Source organism: Fundulus heteroclitus, chromosome 3, assembly GCF_011125445.2.
Source record: "Fundulus heteroclitus isolate FHET01 chromosome 3, MU-UCD_Fhet_4.1, whole genome shotgun sequence".
Taxonomy (NCBI): domain Eukaryota; kingdom Metazoa; phylum Chordata; class Actinopteri; order Cyprinodontiformes; family Fundulidae; genus Fundulus; species Fundulus heteroclitus.
Genome location: NC_046363.1, coordinates 23,997,978 through 24,021,841, shown reverse-complemented (window position 1 = coordinate 24,021,841; position 23,864 = coordinate 23,997,978). Strand labels below are relative to the sequence as shown.

General features: G+C 41.8%; 2 protein-coding genes across 5 annotated transcripts; both read left to right on the top strand.

Annotated features, from left to right (window-relative positions):
• The first annotated feature begins 239 nt into the window (after nucleotides 1–239).
• Nucleotides 240–23,620, top strand: rad54b (RAD54 homolog B). 4 transcript variants are annotated; one of them, XM_036133587.1, is made up of 16 exons: nucleotides 240–375; nucleotides 2,025–2,217; nucleotides 2,346–2,538; nucleotides 11,592–11,813; nucleotides 12,605–12,904; nucleotides 14,319–14,481; nucleotides 14,956–15,181; nucleotides 15,998–16,084; nucleotides 17,547–17,667; nucleotides 17,753–17,892; nucleotides 18,383–18,673; nucleotides 19,271–19,434; nucleotides 19,501–19,762; nucleotides 19,905–19,971; nucleotides 20,373–20,570; nucleotides 22,861–23,620. In XM_036133587.1, the coding sequence occupies exons 2-16, from the start codon at nucleotides 2,071–2,073 to the stop codon at nucleotides 23,088–23,090; spliced, it is 2,811 nt and encodes a 936-aa protein (XP_035989480.1). In that variant the 5' UTR covers nucleotides 240–375; nucleotides 2,025–2,070; the 3' UTR covers nucleotides 23,091–23,620. The 4 variants fall into 4 exon arrangements, with proteins under 4 accessions (XP_035989480.1, XP_035989488.1, XP_035989497.1 ...); XM_036133595.1 differs by having other exon boundaries at nucleotides 271–375; nucleotides 2,070–2,217; XM_036133604.1 differs by lacking the exon at nucleotides 240–375 and adding an exon at nucleotides 1,594–1,713 and having other exon boundaries at nucleotides 2,070–2,217.
• Nucleotides 6,486–8,983, top strand: LOC105915272 (fibrinogen silencer-binding protein). The gene is made up of 2 exons (XM_012849322.3): nucleotides 6,486–7,511; nucleotides 8,236–8,983. The coding sequence occupies exons 1-2, from the start codon at nucleotides 7,105–7,107 to the stop codon at nucleotides 8,789–8,791; spliced, it is 963 nt and encodes a 320-aa protein (XP_012704776.2). The 5' UTR covers nucleotides 6,486–7,104; the 3' UTR covers nucleotides 8,792–8,983.
• Nucleotides 23,621–23,864: the final 244 nt, after the last annotated feature.

Below are 23,864 nucleotides of genomic sequence, written 5' to 3'. Positions count from 1 at the left end.
AATATCAGTACGTGATTTCCAAAAATCTTCAGCTTTAAACCCCGGAAGAAAAACAGAGGAATCGGCTTGTGTGATTCCAAGTCATTTTAACAGGAACGGGATGGCGACACAAACAGCGCCAAGAGCGGCTATATCATTTATACATGTGTAAGTAGTGTTTTAAATTCAGACCCCGCCTTTTGGCGCCACTGCTGCTGCGCCGGCGTAAAACCAAACACGTCCCCCTCGATTTGGCCACGCCTTCCCGACGCGTTGAACCAATCACATCCTTCGGTGCCGTTCAGCGGGAGAAAACGGAAACGAGTCCGGAGTTTATGTGAAACTGGTTCAGTTTGTGCTCTTACAGGATTTATTTGTGACATTTAGCTCGTCCAGGTATGTATAAAACGCTCACTAATATGAAATGACGTCTAAGTGTGAACTCTGTTAGCACTTTCAGTCACTGTTGTTTTATAACTTTCTGGCTGCTCCGTCGCAAGGATGCAGGTTGATGTCGGAAGCAAATCAGTGGTAGTAGTTTAGCTTCTCGTGATAGATGTATACACGCATTAAGAGAGAAGAAGGCCATTGTTTGTTAGGATAATCAACTAGAAAATCAGGATAAAATCCTCCTTAACATCCATCAGAAGGACCTTGTTAACTTGCTAGCTTAGTAACACAAGAAAATGCAGTTGATTCGTTTTCGTGACCATTTCATCCCCTGGCGATTTAGGAAGTTTGTCCACATATGAAGCTAATTAAGTCGCTTACGTTATACAGTATTTTTATTTATATGTGGGGAAATAAATCATGACCTAAAAGTCCATAAAGTAAACACTTAGCGTAAAACTAAAATGAAATAAAATGCATGTTATTGAGATAAATACGAATTTGATCCCTTAAAAGACACAAAACTCTAGAAATCACATTTTGTGTGTATGCAAAGGCACAGCTGCCCACTGAAAAGGCATGTCCCAAAAGCTCTTAAGGGCTGTTAGGGGGTGAACAATAATAATAATATCAATATATATCGCAATAAAACTTTATTCAATAGCGGTGATATGACATGTCCGATATTTCAATATACATTACGGTCCATGATTAGGCATTTTTCACTGACTGACAGGTTTAATGTCGTTTTTTGAGTTTTATTTTTTTATAGCAAATATTTCCAAAATGTTAAATTGGATGAGTTTTATAGATAAATGTCATAAGTTTGCACAGGCATCTGCTGTGGGCATTCTTGGCTGTCATTCTGGGGCTTTGATTCTGTTACTCTCAATATTGTATTGAACAAAATTAAGAAATATGTCGTGACGCAAGTCAGATCTTGCCTAATGAGTTGAGGGCGACCAAGACAAGGGTGAGCGATCAACCCAAAGTTAAACACCAGTGGCTTGTTAGTGTTTTGAAAGCAGCTGGGATCAGAGTGCCCAAAAACTCAGCTGTTTACATTCTACCCCATAATGGAGCGTAATCCTGCTAAAAAGGACACATTGTACCAGCTTTGGCAACAAGCAGAAATACCACCAAAAACACAAAAGGGGTCGCTAAAGAAGAAGCCCTTTAAGGTTATGGAGTTGCCTAACCAGGCGTTCAGCTCATAATCGTACAAAAAAAAGGAAATCGGTAGTTAGGGCTAAAGATTTAGTTTGCCAAAGCAGCAGCCAAGAAACCTAAAGATTTAAAGCGTTTCTGTAAAGAGTTGTGAGCTCCAGGACTTCTAACTACAAGGTGATTTTATGCCCTAGAGATCAAAGGCGTCTTGACATTTAAATACATTTTTATTTTTTAAAACCGCTAATAATGGCTCACAGTTCTAGTATTGTTTTTTGTATTATTATTTTTTTTCTGGGTACTGAAACACTACTATTAAAATGTACGTGAGCTAACTTAAACCTTCACCAATCAGTCTTTCCCTCTCTGTACTTATTGATTCATGTGTAAAATAACTTTTTTGTATTTTGTAACTTGTTGCCGTCAGAGGTTCTGAAAACAAACGGATGAGTTACCAAGCCAGTTAAGTAAAGTCTTGTCCTCTGCAGAAACCGTTCGGCTGACTTTTTATATTTTGTGCTGGCACCTTGAAGGATGCGACGCTCGGGAGCTCCCAGTCAGCTTTTCGGTAACGCTGTGAAAAAACCTCGGTTTGTGCCACCAGGAGCGTCTGCCTCGTCTCCTGCAGCCGAATCAAAGCCTCTAGCCTCGAAATACGGTTTGGGGAACGCTCTGGAAAAGGTAAGTTTACTCCAAAGTTTGCATGATGGTAAGGAAAAAACGGTCGGCTTGTTTTTTTTTTTTTTTGGGAAGTACGATTTTAAATATTCGTACATTTCTTTTTCTCCCCTCTAATTCATGTCTTGCAGATTCAGAGGAGTCCTCCCACACCGGCTGTGAATAAACCAGCCTGCGGTGTTCAGGCTCAGCCAGGCCAGGCCGCTCCAGGCTTGTCTAAGGCGCTGGCCCGCGTCCTCAGCGCAACAGAGAGTAAAGAAAACGTGGACGAGACCAAAAACCAAGACTCTAACGAAGGCTATACAGAGGAAGTAAATCTCTCAGGTGAGGCGACTCCTATTGATGGCAACGGTTCTGGTTCGGTTCATTTTTTTTTTTTCTCCTTTGTACGTTGAAAACAGCTGAACTGTGTTCAGCTTGGAAATTGCTTTAATATGTTATCTGTAGGGGATTGGTGCTGTAAAAAGTAAACTGAACTGAATAAGAACAAAACAAGTCGTGGGAGCTTAATTCAAGGCAGTGGAGCTGGACCGCCCAACTGATTCAGCCTTTATGTCAACAAAGCTGTTTAATCGTCTGTGAGATGTTCTGTCTGGTGTTTGACATTGAAGCGTACCAAAATCCAGTGTTGTATAAAGTACTGAAATCTCGGAGTCAAGTAAAAGTATAAGTACTTCTCCAAAATATGACTTTGGTAGAAGTCCAAGTCAATGACTGAAATGTTACTTGAGTAAAAGACTTAAAGTATCTGAAATGTCTTGTACTTAAGTATGAAAATTACTGTAAAAAGAGATGTACTCAAGTAATGTAATAAAAAGTATAAGTAAAAAGTAAAACAAAGCAAATGCAGTTTGAATGACATTTTTTAGATTTTGGTAAACTTTGAAAGTCAAATTCACTTAAAATAATATAAACAGCCAAGTGCAGGAGAAATTTAGGCCAAGTTTAGACAGAAAATACAACCTTTCTGTAAGCTTTCAGTTTTCCTTCTTCAAGTAAGGTCAGTGTAATGCACTTTAAAATTGTTCAAAACCAAGTGCAGTAAAAGGGGGTGTACACTAAGAACATGGTTAAGTGATAAAGTGATAGTTAACCTACAGGAAGTGGTAAACCTGCTAAAAGATACCTGTGGTTGCAGATATCATTTAGTTAAGAAAATTAAGACTCTCTGCTATTAGATGCTCTACCTATACCACAAGGTTAATTTCACCTGCTTTACCACTGGACCCGCTTTTTATCCCATTGGTGGTGATGAACAAGCCCAGGCAAGTCCCGACTTTGTCGCAGTCAATCAGTAGGTGGGGTCAAAACACTTGCGTGCGTGAGTCTCTCTCTCTTTTTGTAACGAGTAACTAAACCAAACATTGAAAATGTATTGGAGTAAAAGTATGCAATTAAGTTCAGAAATATAGTGAAGTAAAAGTAGTTATCAAAAAATGTTATACTCGAGAAAAGTATAAAGTACTCCAAAATATACTTAAGTACAGTAGTGAAGTATTTTTACTTTGTTACTATACAACACTGCCAAAATCTGAGTTAATATTCACAAGTCTTCTACGCGTTGAACAATCGTTACGAACTGATTGTCATATTTGAATGATTATGGATGCATGTCTGAGGATGGTTTGTGTGGAGGTAAACATTTAACAAAATTTAGCTGCCGGAAAGATGAAAAGTTTATTTATTTATTTATTTTTTTAAGATAAGATAAGCTGTATTGATCTCACATTGGAGAAATTCACTTGTCACACATCGGCTTAGCGATCAAAAGAAGGTGTTAAAAGGAGGAAAAGGTGCATAAGGTATAGACAGAGGGTCCATATATATATATATATATATATATATATATATATATATATATATATATACACACACACGCACAGTGTTTCAAAGAAAAATAAAGTAAAAAAAAATAAAATACAAAGGAAATAATGCAGAGATGACTATGTACGTTCAGGGTGGCTTATATACAAATACAAATTGTGCATTAAGGTGGTACCAGGTAAGGAACAACAGTGAGGTAGTGAGATAACTATACAGATAACAGTGTCCTGTCTGGCAATATGGCAATAAGAATTGTTGTCTTAATGCCAAAAAGAGAGAAACATATTTTACTTCCACAAGCGGAGCAGTACGGCTTTCGCCATAGTGCTCCGATTGATTTATGCATGTAAATAGTTTTATTATAATTCATGCAGGGAATATTTCATGTTATATGGACACTACAATGAGAAAGTAGCAGAAGGAAAGAAACAAGAAAAAAAGGAGAATTCGTGAAAGACAGAGGAGATAAAAGGGAGAGAATGATAAAACGTCTTCAGTCTGCTTCATCACCTGCAAAGAGAGATGTAAAAAGAGCAGCACAACCAATGAATATATTATAACAGATACAAAAAATAACCCCTTGATACATCGCTGAGGTATATGTAGTATTATTTAACCTGACATGTAAAATGTGGCAGCTGAAGATAAAAATAGGGGTTTTCTGTATAGAAGTGAATCTTTAAATACCTGAATCCAAGCACCTGTAGGTGTTTGTGAGAGTGCGCTTGTGTATGTTAAGTTTATTCAAAAGAAAAATGCTCAATAGTGGCTGTGAAGAGCCAAAGACCCGCCCACCCAGAGCAAAAAAAAAAAAAAGAAAGTTGGAAAGTTTACAAGTTATTTTCTAATTTTTGTTTCTTTTTTTTTTTTGGGCGAACATATTTTCTGTTGCTGTTAGTATGAGATTCTCCAGGATTTACTTAAAAAATGTTTTTATGAATGATTGCTGCAAGCATATCACCAGCATAATCCACTATTTGCAAGATGAAAAAAAAAAACATCAACATGGTCCAGCGAGGCGGTTTGGGTAGTTTGCAGCGACATCCCTCTGGATTTAAGGTGGCGTTTCAGACATATCCCACCAGGTGGAGGCAATGAGGCAACAATGAGATTTTCTGGAGAAATTATCTCATATCAACACTGGCGGCTCCTGAGAATACAGGAGGAGCTAAAGTCTCTGCTTAAAGCACAGCCCTGTGATCAGTGCATGAGAGAGAAAGACAAATGTCCCTTTTTATGGTTTCTACTAGTGGTAAAAAGGAGAACAATAAATCTTAAACATCATTTAAGCACGGAAATGTTGTAGCTTTTAACTTTATAATCCAAATTGGTTAGTTTTTATCTACCGATCTCCTTTTGCATTGAGTTTTTTGTGTTAATCTGTCATGTAAAAGTGTTTCGGTCCTACTAGCTTATTTATCATAAGGGGGGGAGTGGAAAAATATTTGTTTTCTAGTGTTTATTATTTTCACTGCTGTCTAAAGGATCCATCCATCCATCCATCTGAGCCAGATAAAGAATTAAGACTCGTATCACAGTTGACGGCTTGCAGGAGTTTAAGGAAAGAACTTGTGATATCTTGATGGCATCATTTCAGAAATCACTGCATTCACAATGCAGTGAGACGACTTGTTGTTCGTTGACACGAATGATTATGCACAAACCTAACATTAGACAGAGTTCTACCTTTCCGGCTATTCATTACAGATGCTGTAGGTCCAGGTAGAAATGAGTGTGTTAATTTTTTTTTTTTTTAATCTTAATATTGTGCTACTTTGATAATTTACTTCATATTGCAATTATTTGAACAAGACAAGAGATCCCTTCTAAATATTAGCTGTTTGTGGACAACTTGACGTTTAAAGTATGTGTGCGAACATTAATCAGTGGGGAAAGCGTTGGATACAAATGTGGAGCTTAGCTTGAAACAATATTCGTGTCAGTGCGCATCTACAAAATTCACCCGTCAGTCACAGGAGCTGTTAAATCCCGTGTTTCACCCATGGACATTATATTTATTGAGGTGTTTGTCGGCTCTCTAGCTTTATTTTTTATTTTATTTTTTTATCTGAGTGATTACCACACGGTCCAGATCTGCCCCTGTACGGGCGGGGCGGTGTGTGGCCTGGTTGCCCCCCCGTGTCCGCCGTGGACGCCTCCATCAAACACAACATCCCCGTGGATGGGTGTCTGGCTGCTGCTCGCGCTGCTCTGTTTTCAGCATCTCTCCGCACGCGCGCGCGCGCTTCCTCCCTCGCTCTGTTACGGGAACTGGCGCACGCGCCCCCGAGCACGTGCTTTGATCCGTGAAGCCGGTGCGTGTTTTTGGTGGATTTTTTTTGTTTTTTTTTGTTGAGTGCGGCTGTTGTGGGCAGGCAGCGTCTTGCTTTGTCCGGGCATGCGCAGTCCGCCCACGCCCCTCCCCCCTCTCATGTAGTTAAGCCAGCGCTATTCCAAATCTTCCCTCTGTTCAGAGAAAAACAGACCCTAAGCCCCGCGGTCGCCTCCAATGTCGCGCTTAAAGAAGTGTCCCCCCCATCTCTCTGTGTGTGGAGAGCACCAGCAGCTGCTGTCATTTTTATTTTATTTTATTTAAAGCAGCCCAGACAAGTGTGGCTGTGCCGCCACTGCTGCTGCTGCTGTGCTCGGTTTGGGGTTTACACAGACCGAGCTGTAAGTAGGTCGGGCTGGGCTTAAGCGGCTTAACTACGTCAGCCTAAGCTGAGAGGAATTCATCCAAAGCCCTCTGCTGGTAGGCGGGGGCCTAAATGAGGCTGGCCTAGTTAAGCCTGATTCTTATTGTGTGAAGCACGGCCAGTTTTTATTGTGCAACGTAGCTGTGAGAGAACCCAGGACCACAGTGTGAATCCATGCACTTGTTAGTCAAAGCCTAGGGTTGATCTGGAGGAGAGTGGAGGGGGAGATGAGACGTGGAGGAGTGTTAGGCCAGTCTGTGACCGGGGACCGAGACAGAAAGACAGCGAAGCAGAGTGGGGAGCCACAACTGTGAGATTGGCCTCAGAGAAAAGACGGGAGCGGTCTTAAGGCCCGGTTTGGTCCCGTAAGATGGCCTCCAACTCTGTGTTCATGTCCAGCATGGTGGGTAAAGCGCGCTCCTCCAACTTCACCCTCTCCGAGAAGCTGGACCTGTTGAAGCTGGTCCGTCCTCACATCCGCATCCTGGAGGAGCACACCAACAAGCACGCGGTCATCGTGGACAAGAACAAGTGCTGGGACAACGTGGCGGAGCAGTACAACGGCCTGGGAGGGGACCGACCCCACCGCACCGCCCAGGGCCTCAGGACTCTGTACAAGAGGCTGAAGGAGTCGGCCAAGCAGGAAGTGATGCAGCGGAGACACGCCCAGCCCGAGTACAGAGGCAGCATCTCTGAGCCGACCAGGAGGATTATGGAGATGATCCCTCACTTGTTTCACCATGTGCCCATCCACGAAAAGGACCAGGCACTGCGCAGGTACGGGCAAAACGCACACCTGAGGGCTTTCACACACGTTTATCCTCCCATCCATCACAGAAGCTTAGTACAACTTTGAAACAGTAACATTAATTAGATTCCCTTTTTAATTCAATTTTAATTCAATCCAATTCAATAATTTACTAATTTAATGCTTTCATTCGCAAGACGTGAAACTCGCTAATGAAGCAAAAAAATATGTCTGAGCTTTCAGAATCTGCAGAAACACTGAATTATGAATAATAATTATGGATTATATATATTACTCACAACTGTGACGTGACTAATATAGACCTGACACCAGCGCTTTTCTTCCATTTTTTTGTTGTTGCATTTAACCACTTAATTATCACAATCCTAAGCAACATAAATGAGAGGAAATGACATAACTTGCTAAACATTATTGAAAAACAACAAACACTGAAACATTTCTAGTCTGAGGTCACATTTTTATTACTTGTAATAGTCATTAAGAACACACAAACCCCCATGGATGTTGTCTACTTTTAGTTTATGACTTTTTTCTAATAGTTTAATTCTTATGTTTTATTATTGTTATACAGATATTTATTGATAGATTTATTAACCAACAACACAAATAAGGAGCACCTTTCAGGACCGTCTCAGATTTACATTCAAGAAATAAACATCGAACCTAAATGAAAAACATGTCATAATTAGTTGTTTTTTTTTACATTTAATGCTCATTTGCATCTCTTTGCAGGTTGATATACAACAAGCACACCTCCCCCATCCAGCACCCGGGCAGCAGCTCCTCTCTGACTGGACTCCAGGATTATTCAGCGCCCGCGCCGAGCGTTACGCACGAGGTGGTCCAGCTGGACCCAGAGGAGGACGTCAAACCACCGCCGGACCTCCCCGCCGTCGTCTCGCACGCGGGTCCAGCGCTGGACGGATTTGAGGAGCAGGAGGGGGACCAGGACTTGGCCAGCACCCACAATTACGAGGCGTCCTTGTCTCCCACCTCTTCCTCCGTTAACGTCGCCCTCTCCGCCTCGCCGCTGCCCTTGAGCCACGACTTCTACCCGAACGACGTCTACCCGCGCCACGAGACGCACCGGTTTCGTCCTCTGCACCTGGCCAAGGAGGAGCACGAGTTGGTCTTGGCCAATCACAGGAAGGTGGCCCTGTACCTGGAGGAGAAGAGAGAGGGTCTGAAGAGGAAGCAGGAACTGGAGGAGGAGCTTCTGAGAGCCAAAATCAAAGTGGAGAAACTGAAGGCGGCCCGACTGAGACACGGGCTGCCGCTTCCTCTATAACAGCGGCCTGAAACGCAGATCCTCCAGGGCCGGTGTCCTGAAACCTTTTAGACCCCAGCCCCTCAGCGCCTCAATCAAGTAGCTAAACTCACTGGCCTGCAGTCAAGCTCTAGAGAGTTGTGCTGATGAACTAATGTTGGAGTGTGCTGGTGAAGATTCTCAGTCATCCAGGTCATGGTTATTCCAAAAAAAGTAAAAAACAAAGCAACTGGACTTGTTTTCCGTAGTTGAAGACGTTTCGCTTCCTCTCCAGGAAGCTTTCTCAGTTCAAAAAGTCTGGAGTAATGATGAGTACCAAGCTTTATACTACTGCCAAACAAAGGCCTTGTACTGGCTTAGATAACATGCAAATTCAACAGAAACAGGTCCACCCCTTAGTAATGGGCGGTCGTTAAAGACATTAAGCCAGCAGATTGAACCGAAACTGGTCCACTCCTCTGTAATAAGGAGTCGTTACAGAGGAGTGGACCAGTTTCGGTTTAGTCTGCTGCCTTAATCTGACCCAATCTGTATAATATGATTGAACTTGACTTTGTAAAGTGCCTTGAGATGACATGTTTCATGATTTGGCGCTATATAAATAAAATTGAATTGAAATTGAATTGAATTAATGTCTTTAACGACCGACCGTTACTAAGGGGGTGGACCTGTTTCGTCTTCAACTACGGAAAGCAAGTCCAGTTGCTTTGTGTTTTTTTTTTGTTTTTTTTTTTACTTTTTTTGGAACTAATGTTGGAGTGTTGAAGCAGAGACTCGTCTAAAAGCTGCAGGACGGCGGCCCTCGACGACTGGAGCCCTATAACGAGAAGCAATGTGCACATACAGTGGTTCGCAAATACCTTCACACCCCTTTGACCTGTTCCCGTCATCTTCTTTGTATTTTACTGTGACTTTATGTGATAGACCGGCACAAAACTGTGCGAAGAAATGGCCTCATTTATATTCAGTCCTCTTTACTGCGACGCCCCTCGATAAAATCCATTTTCCAGCAACCTTTACAACCCGAGGATCCATTTTTGTCTTTGGTCCAGCTAATCAGAATTTGATTAGAGCCACAAAGACTAAGTGAGCCTCCAAAACCTAATTACCAGTTTTTATAATACCACAAGAAATAGGTTTAGATTTTTAAATAAAAGAGAAAAAACTATTTCATAAGCTTATTAAATAGAGAAAAGCATTGGATTCTTACATACACTGCAAAAAGGGAACTAAAAGTAAGTAAAACATTTTTTTAAATGATTGTATTTGTCCTTGATTTGAGCAGGCAAGGTTAAATGATCTCCCAGTGGACATAGATTTTTGCACTTAAAAGAAGAACAACTCGTCTCCCATCCTCTAATTTCAAGTGCATCATATCTAATTATCTTATTTTAGGAGTCAAAATACACATTCCATTGGCAGATAATCTTATTTACCTGATAAGTTCGAAGACAAATGCACTCGTTTGAAGAAAATATTATCTACTTTTAGTTCCCCTTATTGCAGCGTAAGTGAATTAATCCACTTTCTTTAATGCAACATTCAAGTTTTTCTTTTCATAGAAACGACACCAAAAACACACGTAATATCAACCAGAAGACCAAAAAAAATTTACCCTACAAAAAATATTCCTTACATTATTGGTGTAAAAAAACAGCACTCATTTATTACCTATCAATCCTTATCACATTTGGCAAAGGTTATTAAGAGCCACTTGCGGCTCAAGAAAAAAAAAACAGAGTAAAAATGTTAAATTTCAAGCATTTAATGAGACTAGATGTGAAAAAGTTATTTGGGTGTGAATACTTTTGCGAGGCGCTGTATGTGTGGCGGCGGATGACGGACAGTCCCATCAGATTAACGCTCAGGGGGGATTTTCCAGAATAGGTAGTGCCTCAAACGCGCCTCCTGTCCGTGGCGATCCCTTTGCTGTTGCAGGAGATGCTGCCGGCGTTGGAGCGTTTTTCGTTATTCGTAGAAGTGGAAGCGACGAGATTCGTTCTCTATCTCACTGTGATTGTGTTTCTTCCTCTGCAGCTGAAATGCAGCTGTGGGTTTTTTTTGTCAGGATAGTGTTAGTAATGGTTGTTAGGATCGGTGTCAGCAGTAGAAGCGTTCAAAAGGAGAAAAACCATCTGGTATTTTTCAGGAATTGGGAAGTAGTAAACATAAAGGGGGATTGTTGGTTAGCTTCTTGGAAAACAGAACAGTTTTGTGCATCAGCTTAAAAAAAAAAAATAGGTCACCATAAAAGAACGTCCCTAAAAAAATGTTGTTTTTTTATGATAATTGCATCACATCATGCATTTTAAAAAAAGCCTTAACATGTTCTGATGAGGTGGTTTGAGGTGACAATAAGTAAAAAAAAAAAAAACATGAAAGTCGGGGAATCTCTCTGGCTGCTGAGTCGATGGATGTTATTTTTTAAAGAAGGGAGCACTGGGATTTTTTTTTTATATATATATATACGTTCCTGTTTTAATGTGAATATTTTTTTTTGCTGGTTGTCCTGTAATGTTTGTCCTCATGTTCACTGATTTCTATTAAAGGATGTCGATCAAATCATTGGTCACACCTCTTTTTCTTACGTAATGTTTTCATAGAACATAAATACAAACCATCTGACTATAAATAACAGTTTGCCACACCTTTTTATACTTTAAACATGCTTTTAATGTGGTTTTAACTCATTTTCTGAGAGCACTGCTCTAGATGTGAGCAGGTATGTTTTAGCTTCTAAGCTCAACAGTGCCCCCCACTGGTGGCTTCTTTGTTTGCATCTCTGTAGTTTGTTTTTTTTGTGTCTTTTTTCGTCTTGTAGGAGTGAATGGAAGCCCCCGGTGGACCCATGGGTCTCCTCAAACCCCGCAGGCTCCTGCAGGCTCAGACTCTGGCTGTGGACAGGACGGCGCGCGTTACTTCAGCGTGGTCTGGTGCAAAGCCAGCAAGAAGAAACATAAGCGCTGGGAGGGCGACGCGGTGCTGGTGGCCAGAGGGCGATCGGTCGTGCTCAAAGACATGGAGGGGAAGGATATTGGAAAGGGTGAGGCCTTAACAACACCCTGTTGTTTTGCTTTCAGTCCTTGTAGTGAGTCATGTTTTGAATTTAAGCAGCTTTACATCCAAAGCAGATGTGATGTATTATTAACGGTCTCAGTGATAAATTCCAAAAAAAAGTAAAAAAACAAAGCAACTGGACTTGTTTTTCGTAGTTGAAGACGTTTCGCTTCCTCTCCAGGAAGCTTTCTCAATTCAAAAAGGGGTGGACCTGTTTCTGTTGAATTTGCATGTTATCTAAGCCATTACAAGGCCTTTGTTTGGACAGTAGTATAAAGCTTGGTACTCCACATTACTCCAGACTTTTTGAATTGAGAAAGCTTCCTGGAGAGGAAGCGAAACGTCTTCAACTATGGAAAACGAGTCCAGTTGCTTTGTTTTTTTACTTTTTTTTAGAATGACCATGACCTGGATGATTGAGAATCTTCACCAGGATATCTCTGTGATAAAGTATACATGCCCCTTGAACTTTTAAAGCTTTTTTTTGTTACATTACAACAACAAACTCTCGGCCTGTCAGGTTAGTTTAATATAATCTAGTTTGAAATGATGAAATGGACAGTGCTCCATGATATTTTTAAAGTTTGGGATATTTGTTATAACCCTGCTCTGCTTTAAAGACCTCACACCTTCTGTTTGTTATTTTTTTTAAAGCCATTGTAAAGTCTCTACCTTGCATAGGTCTATCACCTAAAACCCTAAGTATTCTGGGTTTATAACATGACACAACGTGATTTTTGTCGGTTTAAATGATCTTTGGTGTGTTTTACGCACCAGGTAGTGGCTACAAGGTGTCAGAGCTGGCCTCGCTGTCCGAGGGAGAGACCCTCATGATCGGAGGGAAGCAGATAGAGGTGATGGGTGTCATTTCTGCCGAGGACTTTGCCAAAGGCCGCTGCTTCCAGGAAGTCCAGACGGATCATGCGGAGGTGTGCGCAAAGGCTGATCCACCTCCATCTCGCCGCTTCAGCTCCAAACCTTTCTGCCCCCCAACAGCGTTGGGCAGATCCGGACTCCCGAACAACAAACCACAAGTGGAACAAACCAGTAAACCTCGTCATGACCCGTTAGCCCCAGGTACGTGGGATAAATCCAGAACTGATTTTTTTTTTTTATTGGTCAGCTGAAGATAATATCTTCTCACCTATTGGACGTACGCCCATAGTTTCTGATCTGGTCTGGTGATGAAAGCATAAACATCATATACGTAGACGCCTCGTTGGGCGGGTTCTGCCTATGCTGCGGATGCGTCAGAGCGTCCGCCATGTTGAATGTGGCAAATCTGCAGTTAGACTCAGTCACTTAAACAGTATCAGAGGGACTTTAATCTCAGAACATATTTTATATTCGTAATATTTTTATTTTTGTAATATTACGAGTTCATTTTTTAATCCCTTTGGCTTCATTCTCCTGAATTTATACTCGTAAAGAATCAAAATAATAATTATCTAACCTGGCCCTATTGCTCCAGGACAGAAATAGTTCTGCAAACCGTGACTATTCTGGAAATGTTCCCCCTTAATTCTCATAATATGACGTTTTCCTCATAATATTACCACTTTTGTCTTTTTTTTTTTTTTTTTTTTACTTTATTGTCCTAGGACTTTTTTTTTCTCATATTAGTAACTTTCTCTTTAATACTCCCCCATAACGTCTGTTCCTAATCTGTGACTATACCAGAACTTAAAAGGTTCACATGTGAGATATATATATATATATATATATATATATATATATATATATATATATATATATATATATATATATATATATATATATATATATATATATATATATATATATATAAATAACGGTTGGTACATTTCCATGCAGCACAGGAATGAGGCATCTTCTCTGATCGACAACTACGCTGTTTACTACAACAGAACTTAACTTCTATCTGCCACATACAATATGGCGTTGACGTACGAACGACGCGTCTACGTATATGATGTCTATGGATGAAAGCATGTATGTGTTGGGATGAAGGGTGTTGGGTGCTATATTTGTTTTTTCATGCTTCAGCTGAACCATCTGACAATGACTGTTTAATACTTCACGAGCAGTCAACCAGTGCCCCCTAGTGGCCACATACTAATTGATTCATGTAATCAAGCACTCAGCATACCGAGGGAAGCAAATATTTATGAGTGCTGACAGAGCGTCTGCATAGTCCAGCATGAGATTACCGCTATGCCGTCATTACTAGCAGGTCATCATTGTTACATTTGTGTTGCGCTTAAGTAAGGTTAATACAGCTTTTCTTAGTGAAGACGCTCAAGCCGTGCACATTTTTGACTTTTTCAAAATGGGGGCGATCAGATCACATTAATGTTAAATAATGTAGAGTATGGAAAGAAAAATAGTGATTATTTGGTTAAACTTTCCTTTGTAAGCTACTGAAATGCGAGGCTGACGCTTAATAGTATGATATGGGTATTAAGCTTTTGAAGGTTGGGACTGTCGCTTTAAAAACCTTTTATTTTGGTAGGTGCACTGGTGATGCCTCGGCCCTCTTCCAACCACCAGTGGCTTCATAACCAGTCGGGTCTCCCTGTGGTCGACGTGGTAGTTGACCCACACCTGACCACGCACCTGCGACCCCACCAAAGGGACGGCATCCTCTTCCTCTACGAGTGTGTTATGGGCATGAGGTAGGAGCGAGGATCCTAACGTCAACACCGGAGATCGACTGATGCAGGATTTTAAGGCCGATTCCCGATATGTGCTGCTGATTTATTTATTTTTATTTATTTGTTTGGGGCCCATTCTTTAAGCCTATACTTGCCTTTTCTTCCCTCATTTACATGATAAACATACAATTGTTACACCAGTCTCAATTTAAACAAGAAGGAAACCTTAACAAAGCAAACACAACATATTAACGACGGTTAGCAAACAATGTAAAACATTTAAATATATAATAAAAAAAACAAACTTAACATTTAAATGCAATTTATGTAGCAGCATGAGGCCTTTTGTAGTGCAAATGAAGCCGATACAAGGAAAAAAACGCAAATGTGGGCCCAAAAATGTTGGTGGACCTCTAGTCTATACCTGATAAATGTCTTCTGTGAAAGTAATGGTTGCCTTTTAATGGGGAGGTTTTAAAGGACCGTGTGCTTCAGAGCTGTAGGTCGCCACGGCGCCATCCTGGCTGATGAGATGGGGCTCGGGAAGACCCTGCAGAGCGTGGCACTGTGCTGGACGCTGCTTAAGCAGGGACCTTACGGAGGGAAGCCAGTGACAAAGCGTGTCCTCGTGGTTACTCCTGGCAGCCTGGTGCAGAACTGGGGAGCAGAGTTTACCAAGTGGCTCGGCCGGGAACGCATCAGCGTCTTCACTGTGGATCAGGTGGGGGCTCTTCAGCTCTAGACACCATGACGGCAAAATAACCACAACGCTGGTGTTCCCTCTCAGTTACACTGCAAAAATGGAACTAAAAATAAATACATATTTTTTTTAAATGAGTGCATTTATCCTTGATTTGAGCAGGTAAATAAGACAATTTGCCAAAGGAACAAGATTTTTGCACTTAAAATAGGAACAACTCATCTCCATCATCTTATTTCAAGTGCAGTATATCTAATTATCTTATTTCTAGGGGTCAAAATAATCATTTCATTGGCAGATAATATTATTTACCTGCTCAAATCAACCACAAACGCACGAATTTCAAGAAATTTTTACTTATTTTAAGTTCTGTTTTTGCAGTTTGCTATCCGTACAGGGAGATGGTCGTACGTTAGCGTGTTGAGTGCCGATGAGTGGTCTAAGCTCTTCACCCCCAGTATCCTGCGTGTTTGAGGTTTTTCCCCGCCTCAAAACAACCGACTTAAATAAATAGGTGATTAACGGGCCTCTGCAGCCCTTTATGGCTGCTGAGGAGGTCATGAAACCCTTTGATTCAGGTGTGCTGGAGCAGAGACACACCTAAAAACACGCAGGACAGTGAGCCCTGAAGGCCTCTGGCCTAAAGAACTGATTGGCGCCACTAAAAACCCAATTGGTTACAAAAACACTCAAAGCAGTTATCCTAGAATAAAAGGTAAAAGTACTTTATTCTGTTTTCTGTTCAATCTTCAATCGATTTTATTCAAAGGACATCATTTATTTCTTGGCCCACTTGTTCTGAATCATTAACGCCTGATGTTGCTGTCTTCTGTTCAGGACCACAGGATAGAGGAGTTTTTGGCGTCCCCTCTACACAGTGTTCTTGTGATCAGCTATGAAATGCTGCTGCGTTGCCTGGAGCAGGTACGGTGCATCCACAGATAAAGACGCTACACCCAGTGCTGTCGGCTCCTTGGCAGTAGCTGTCTTTGGGTGGGGGTGCTGCATTTTGGTGGAGACCGGCTCGCTGGGTCTTTGATTCTCTTTCTACCTTTTGCCATTTTTGTCTTTCTACAACAAACTTTTTGTTGCCTTGGCAAGACGAGGTCGGTCATCCCTTCAATTAAACGAAAAACAAAGTCCCTGGATTTTCCTCTCGTACGGCAGGTTTGCCCTGACACTATACGGGAATCTATATGTCTACTCTATCAGTCTGATCAACAGGACTGAGCCCGGTTCTGCTGGAGGTTTTTCCTTCCCGCTATTGGGTGGTTTTTCTTTCCACTGTCGCTTCATGCTTGCTCAGTATGAGGGATTGCTGCAAAGCCATGGACAATGCAGACGACTCTCCCTGTAGCTCTACGCTTCTCCAGGAGTGAATGCTGCTTGTCGGGACTTTGATGCAATCAACTGGTTTCCTTATATAGGACATTTTTGACCAATCTGTATAATATGATTGAACTTGACTTTGTAAAGTGCCTTGAGATGACATGTTTCATGAATTGGCGCTATATAAGTAAAATTTAATTGAATTGAATAAGCCGCTTGGAAATGTTCTGCTAGCTTTTACTACCTGGATATCTACAGTCTCACTTTTGCTTTCTCTCCTTCTTCAAGCTGAAAGTTTTAAAAGGCGTCATAGTGATTAAGATTAAACACAAACGTAGGGCTGGGCGATATGGATTAAAAAAATAAATCTCAGATTTTATCATACCAAATCCGATTAATCAATTTTTTTTCCTCCTTTTTGTTTCATAAAAAGAAATTAAAGAAATTATTTTAAAACCTTGCTTTTTATGTTAAGTATTTCGTCAGGGAGTTGACCTGGATTCAAAGTGCAACTAAAAACAAGCTGTGAAACATGCTTGTAAAACAAGATGGCAGCCGTGCCATTATAAACAATGAAAATATAACAAAACATTTGCTGCTAGTGGTATTACACATTGAGCTAAGAACAGGCTTCACTGCACTTGTGAACTGCAAACTAAGTTAAAAAAAAGTAAATAAGTACATGAAGTACCTCGTATTATGGTAAAAAAAAAAGTTTCCACTTAACAATATTTTGACAATACATTTGGCTAAACATATATTCAGCATCACATGCTCTCTTCATGGAAACCCAATGAGTGTATTGGCAAAATAAAATCCAGATTTTTCAAAAATGAAATCTTAAAGAATTGTAAATTCGAATCAATCGATTAAATCGATTTATCGCCCAACCCTACTGAAACGTGGCATTAATTAACTATTAATAAGTTAATAGCTGTTTTTCTGCCTACAGCTCTGCCTATATTATTTAAGCATAGCTTTACAAAATTAACATCAAATAATTTTTATCACATGCTGAAAGTTGTCTGTATGTCACAGCTATCCTTTTTCTTTTCAGATCCAGAAAGTGGAGTTTGGTCTCATAATCTGCGACGAGGGTCACAGACTGAAGAACAGCAGCATCAAAACGTCCTCGGCCCTCAGCAGCCTCCGCTGTAATCGCAGAGTCATTCTCACAGGTGCTCGCCGGAACGGAGACCTTCGGACCAGAGCGACTTTTTGCAGCGGTTTTAATTGACCTTTTTATCCTTTGGGGTCGTTAAGGCACGCCGGTACAGAACGACCTGCAGGAGTTCTACGCCATCATAGAGTTCGTTAACCCAGGAATCCTCGGTTCCACGACTGCTTATAGAAAAGTGTATGAAGAACCGATCCTGCGCTCCAGGCAGCCATCCTGCACCGAGGTAACGCCATCCCTGCTGACGTTTACCGTTATTTCTTACTGCAATCTGGAATATATGGGAATGTTAGTATTTATAGACAGATTACACAGATTGTTGAGAGGAACCGTATGGCTGAGGAAACTGCAGCTGCTTTTACACCGAGGTACCCCTAAAACCTTCACGATAACCAGAGGGAACCCTGGGATTTTTTTACTCCACTCTGTAGTTAGCAGGTCGCAAATTTGTGTTTATCATTTCATCTGTTGATAACAACCTGGAATCCATCCATCCGTTCGTTTCCTCACAGTTTTGGAGGGTTAAATTTAGATTATTGCCGAAAGTGCTGCCATAATTTCACCGTAAACGTAAAAATCTAGCCCAAAGTGCCTGAGGATTCTCGAAATGTGAGTCTAAATCTAAAAGATGGCGTTTTTAAATGAAATGCGTTGCCGTTTGTCGCCCTTATGGAGCAGGAACGACTTCATCCGGCGTCTTCTCTCTGCCTCTGCAGGACGAACGGGTTCTAGGGGAAGAGCGCGCTGCTGAACTCTCCCGTCTCACCGGCATGTTCACGCTGAGGCGGACGCAGGAGATCATCAACCGCTACCTGCCGCCTCGTCTGGACTGGACGTTGTTCTGCATGCCGTCCCCACTGCAGCAGCAGCTGTACAGGCACCTGCTGTGCCACCGCGTCTTCAGGGCCTGCCTGCAGGGCTACACACAAGGCAGCGCACACCTGGCCTGCATCACGGCGCTGAAGAAGCTCTGCAACCATCCTGGTCTGCTGTACGCCGCCGCCAAGGTCACGTTTCCCCTACACGTCAGACGGGAGGGGGAATCCGGCGTTTTAAATAGCATTTCAAAGATTTTATACATCCATCACATCCATTTGCGACATAGACTTAACAAATTAAATTCACAACATTCCAAGCATGCGCTAGGTGACAATTATACTCTTGGTAATCTTACCATTTTATCTTAACTCGCGTACCTTCATGTGAAAAAAAATCCCTTCCCCTCCTCTTTATTCATGGATATATCTACAAATGTCTACTTCCATAGAAATACACTTTAAAAAAAAACAAAAAAACTATAGAACAACAATAACTGTATAGCACTAAGAGGTTCTCAACCCTAATTTTGACACATGACAAAATCTGATCTCACTGGTGATCTGAATTTTACCCAGTTTTCCCAATGTTTCTTAAACTTGCCAGATTCTAATCTAAAAGGGAAAAGTTAGCCTTTCCATTATATAAATATTTTGCATCGCTTCAACCCAATCTTCCCTTGTTGGAGCCTCTGTTTTCAGCCAAGAATCCGGCGTTTTAATCGACTCTTAGCCCGCCGTCGTTAGCGTGTCGGTGGATCTGGCTGAACGGTGTCGTTCTTCCTGCAGGAGCGAGCGGACCGCGTTTCTGAGGAGAGTTCGTTATACGAGGGCCTCGCAGATCTCTTCCCAGAATCCTTTTCTCCGTCCCGATTCAGCGCCTCCGACTCCGGAAAGCTTTTGGTCCTCTCCGACCTGCTGAGCGCCATCAGACAGCTCAGCCCTTCAGACAGGTGCGTGGAGGCTCGTCTCTCACCTGAGCATCTCTGGCGTTTCCTCACAGAAACGTGTTCCTACAGGGTGGTCCTGGTGTCAAACTACACGCAGACCCTGGACCTGCTCCAGGAGCTGTGCGTCCTCGCCGGCTACTCGTACTGTCGGCTGGACGGCCAGACGCCCACGAACCAGCGGCAGCGACTGGTCGACGGCTTCAACAGCCCTTACTCTCAGAGCTTCCTGTTCCTGCTGAGCTCAAAGGCAGGCGGGGTGGGACTCAATCTGATCGGCGCGTCCCACCTGGTGCTGTACGACATCGACTGGAACCCCGCCAATGACATTCAGGTGAGGTCTGAACAAAACCAGCGTTTGGGGGGCTTTGCAAATAACCAGGAGACGACCTCCGCCAATGATTCGTGGGCAACAGTGAGGCGTGTTTCTGGCCACCAGGTGGCGCTCTGCTTTCAGCTGCGTTCTCTGTCCTCAGGCCATGGCTCGGGTGTGGAGGGACGGGCAGAAAAAGGCTGTGCACATTTACCGTCTCCTCACTGCAGGCAAGAATCACACACTGCAAAAACGGATCTAAAAATAAGTAAAATGTTCTTTAAAGTTAGTGTATTTGTCCTTGATTTGAGCAGGTAAATAAGTGTATCTGCCAATGGAATGAGTATTTTAACCCCTAAAATAAGTTAATTAGACATCCTGCACTTGAAATAAGATGATGGAGATGAATTGTTCCTATTTTAAGTGCAAAAACCTTATTTCATTGGCAAATTATCTTATTATTATCTTATTTACCTGCTCAAATCAAGGACAAATACACTCATTTTAAGAACATTTTACTTATTTTTAGTTCCGTTTTTGCAGTGCAGACGTGCTTCTAATCAGGGTGTTTGTTTATAAGCTCCTCACCGACGTGACGTTTTACGTGCAAACCCGTCTCATGTCCCGTCAGGCACTATCGAGGAGCGCATCTTTCAGAGGCAGGTGTCCAAACAGGGGCTGTCGGGGACCGTGGTCGACCTCGGGAAAGCGGCAGAGCACACGAGTTTCTCCGCCAGCGAGCTGCGAGACCTCTTCAGCCTGACGGAGACGCCGTGCTTGACTCACGATCTGCTGGACTGTAGCTGCAGCATGGACGGGTCGGCCAACGGTACGCCCCTCAAATAAAAAAAAAGTAGTTCACCAACATAAAGCAGCTCGTAGTCATGAGGTGGGAGGAAAATGTGTGTTGTTGTTGTTTTGCGTTTACATTAAGCCCTTTTCTCTCTACATATCTCAATGGTTGATCCTTCCTGTGATCATCTAGTTAGAAAACAGAGTCCACCTCTGTCAGGTTCAAACACCTAAAACATTCATTAACAACACAAGAAGGAGAGACAACAATGAGGTTAGTTTTCAAAAATCTCGCAAGGAGAACGAACAGAGATGCTTAATACAGATCTTCAAATTCGATCTAAAGCAACTCCGTCGCCTCGTCTCTTTTATTTAGGAAACCCTGGTTACATTTGTCAAGCTAGGGGGTAAGGATAAGCAAAACACTCTGTGACCTTCGAAATAATACCAAGCAGTACCAAGCACTCCAGATGGCTACAATAGAGTTCAAAACACCTATTTATCGTCACAACAAATTTCTCTGCTTTCTGCAGGCCTTCTGCAACAATAAGAGAGAGAGAGAGTAAATCAATACACATATGTGGTATTGATTTACTATAAAATGGTAATCACTGGTCTATATATTCCAGCAAATATATGATTAACACAATAAACTAACGTAGTGAGAGATCAGTCATATAAAATACACTTTAATTTCTGAATAACTAAAACCTTAAAAATTCTTAGTAGTGAAGAGCATATACAGGATAAATGCAATGAACATAGTAAATAATAGAAAATAGTAAATAATAGTAAATAGTAAAAATAATTCTATCAACCTCTGAGTGTAATTCGGGATTTTAAGTCTGCGAGGACCACACAGGTTCACTGGTGAACGAACAGCATCAACACAGCAGACGGGTCAGGGAGAAAGTTTATAGGCTGCACAAGCAGAGGCGCCTGGTAACTCTGGAAGAGCTGCAGACGTCCACAGCTCAGGTGGGAGAATCTGATCATTAAACCTGTCGGCAGTGGACTCCACAAACCTGCCTTTATGGCAGAGCAGCACGGTTGTGAAAGAACGCCATAAGAAGTCTTTAGACTGATTATTGTTTACATTCACAACATTATGGTGGAAAACTGTCTGCACTTCACCACAGTAGCTGTGTTTCCATGGACATAAGTGGAATAAACATTACGGCTGGATTGAGCCCAGTCGTAATGAACGGGTATTCCGGATTACACGGGTGGTTTATGAGGATCTTTAATCCGAACAGCGCTCATCTAAACGCTTATTGCTGCCGTGTCAGCGGGGTTATGGCAGACTGCCCTGACTCTGCACGTGTTGCCCCATGTTTGGCATCCTGGAGCGCAGTAAGACCAACAGCGTGTTTATCTTAAAAGAGAGAACGATGGTCCGTTCTGGGCGCTCAGAAGACGCCAAACAAACACACTTCAGCGTTGGTTAGTTTTTTTTTTCAGCACAGACGAAAGTGCTCTGTGTTTGTTTTTTTGTTTTCTTTAGGGAATTCTGACAACTCTGCGCATGTAAGAGTGCTTCTATTGTGAATGAAGCCTGCTGCATGCAAACACATGTCATGATCGTATTAGTAGCACTGCAAAAACTGAACTAAAAATATGTAAAATGTTCTTAAAATTAGTGTATTTGTCCTTGATTTGAGCAGGTAAATAAGATAATTTGCCAATGAAATAAGATTTTTGCACTTAAAATTGGAACAACTCATCTCCATCATCTTATTTCAAGTGCAGGATGTCTAATTAACTTATTTTAGGGGTAAAAATACTCATTCCATTGGCAGATAATCTTATTTACCTGCTCAAATCAAGGACAAATACACTAACTTTAAAGAACATTTTACTTATTTTTAGACCCATTTTTGCAGTGTGATGTTTCCATATAAACAATGTATTTGGCTTGTTTTTTTTTCACATCCAATTAGGGAATGTTTCGCTTGTACCCATAGCTCCTGAGACATGGTGGTGGCAGCATCATGCTGTGGGGAGGCTATAAGCAGGAAAGCTGCTCAGCTGTGGGAAGATTGATAAATACAGGAAAGTGTTAAACAAAAGCTGGTAAAGGCCACAAACGACTCAAGACTGGGTTCATGGGGGGTGGCGAATGCTAATGTGTGTCACACCTTTAAGATTTTTCTGTGAAACAGTATTGAAACCCCTCACCCGTCTGTGCTGCTTGATACCCAAAGGTCCAAATCAGACGTGTTTGTACCAAAATGCAAAAAAAACGTTTTAGGAGCATGAATACTTTTAAGAGCTTGCAGGTTCACAGCTTGTCAAACGCGTTCCCTCGCTCTTCTCTTCTTCCTCAGACGTGGAGGAGGAGGAGGAGGAGGCGGCGGAGGAGGCCTCTGACAGGCCCTGCCAGCTGGGTCGTCAGGGCGTCAGGGGGGCGGCACAGAAGCACCTCAGCATGTCCGAGCTCATGCAGTGGAGACACTTCGCCGGTGACACGCCCACCTACTCGGACCCGTACCTGGACCGCGCACGAAGCCACATCACCTTCGCCTTCCAGACCACCATCTCCCACGCAGCCCAGTGAACGCCTGGCCGCACGGCATTACCCGCCTCACGGTTCCCAGCAGCGTTGTAGTTACTCTTCAAACTTCTAAATTGTCTTAACTTACTGTAACTTACTGTAATAATTCATAAAATAAATGAATTTATTTAAAAAAAATGTGTGCAGTCCAGTTGATTAACGGCATCAGGAGAGAACATTTCTTGCTAGGGACAAAGAATAATAAAAGGGCGTGTCTGCTGCAGGGTTTGTATGCAAGTGATGATTTATATCTCATCCAGAGATAAGAGCAAGCGAGAGACATTTCCTTCAGTCCAACCAAAGCAGGGGTGTCCAAACTTTTCGGTACATGGGCCAAAATTGTCAAGTTAAGCCTTTGACCCTTTTGTAAACCAGAAAAATTCAGTTAATTTTTAACCTGCTTTACAAAATATGATAATTTTAAATAATTAGTCAGATTTTTTGACGGAAATGAATGTGAAACTCATTGTAGATCCAGAATTTAAAAAAGGGTCTTTGCTCGTTTGTCATATTAAAAGATGGTCTTCCAGTTTGCGAATTATTCTGAATAATTAAATTTGACTCTTTAACAATAATAAACTGAACTCTTTTTTTTTTGGTGTAGCAATATAAGAACAGTATTTGGGTCGGTTGTTCTTTGAAAACACTTGCTGTAATGAGCCAGTTTTCATAATTGAATTCAAAAGCAGATTTTAAAGCACTAAAATCTGCATTTCAGTAATTAAATGTCACTGGACAGATGGTTCTGTGAAGTTAAAGAGAATACCAAGTGTGTTT

Bases quoted from the DNA above. Each gene is read 5' to 3' on its own strand.
- rad54b (XM_036133587.1), top strand. From the start codon at position 2,071: ATGCGACGCTCGGGAGCTCCCAGTCAGCTTTTCGGTAACGCTGTGAAA. The intron at 12,905-14,318 runs GTACGTGGGATA...TTATTTTGGTAG, and splicing joins TCATGACCCGTTAGCCCCAG to GTGCACTGGTGATGCCTCGG. The intron at 17,668-17,752 runs GTGCTCGCCGGA...GGGGTCGTTAAG, and splicing joins TCGCAGAGTCATTCTCACAG to GCACGCCGGTACAGAACGAC.
- LOC105915272 (XM_012849322.3), top strand. From the start codon at position 7,105: ATGGCCTCCAACTCTGTGTTCATGTCCAGCATGGTGGGTAAAGCGCGC. The intron at 7,512-8,235 runs GTACGGGCAAAA...ATCTCTTTGCAG, and splicing joins AAGGACCAGGCACTGCGCAG to GTTGATATACAACAAGCACA.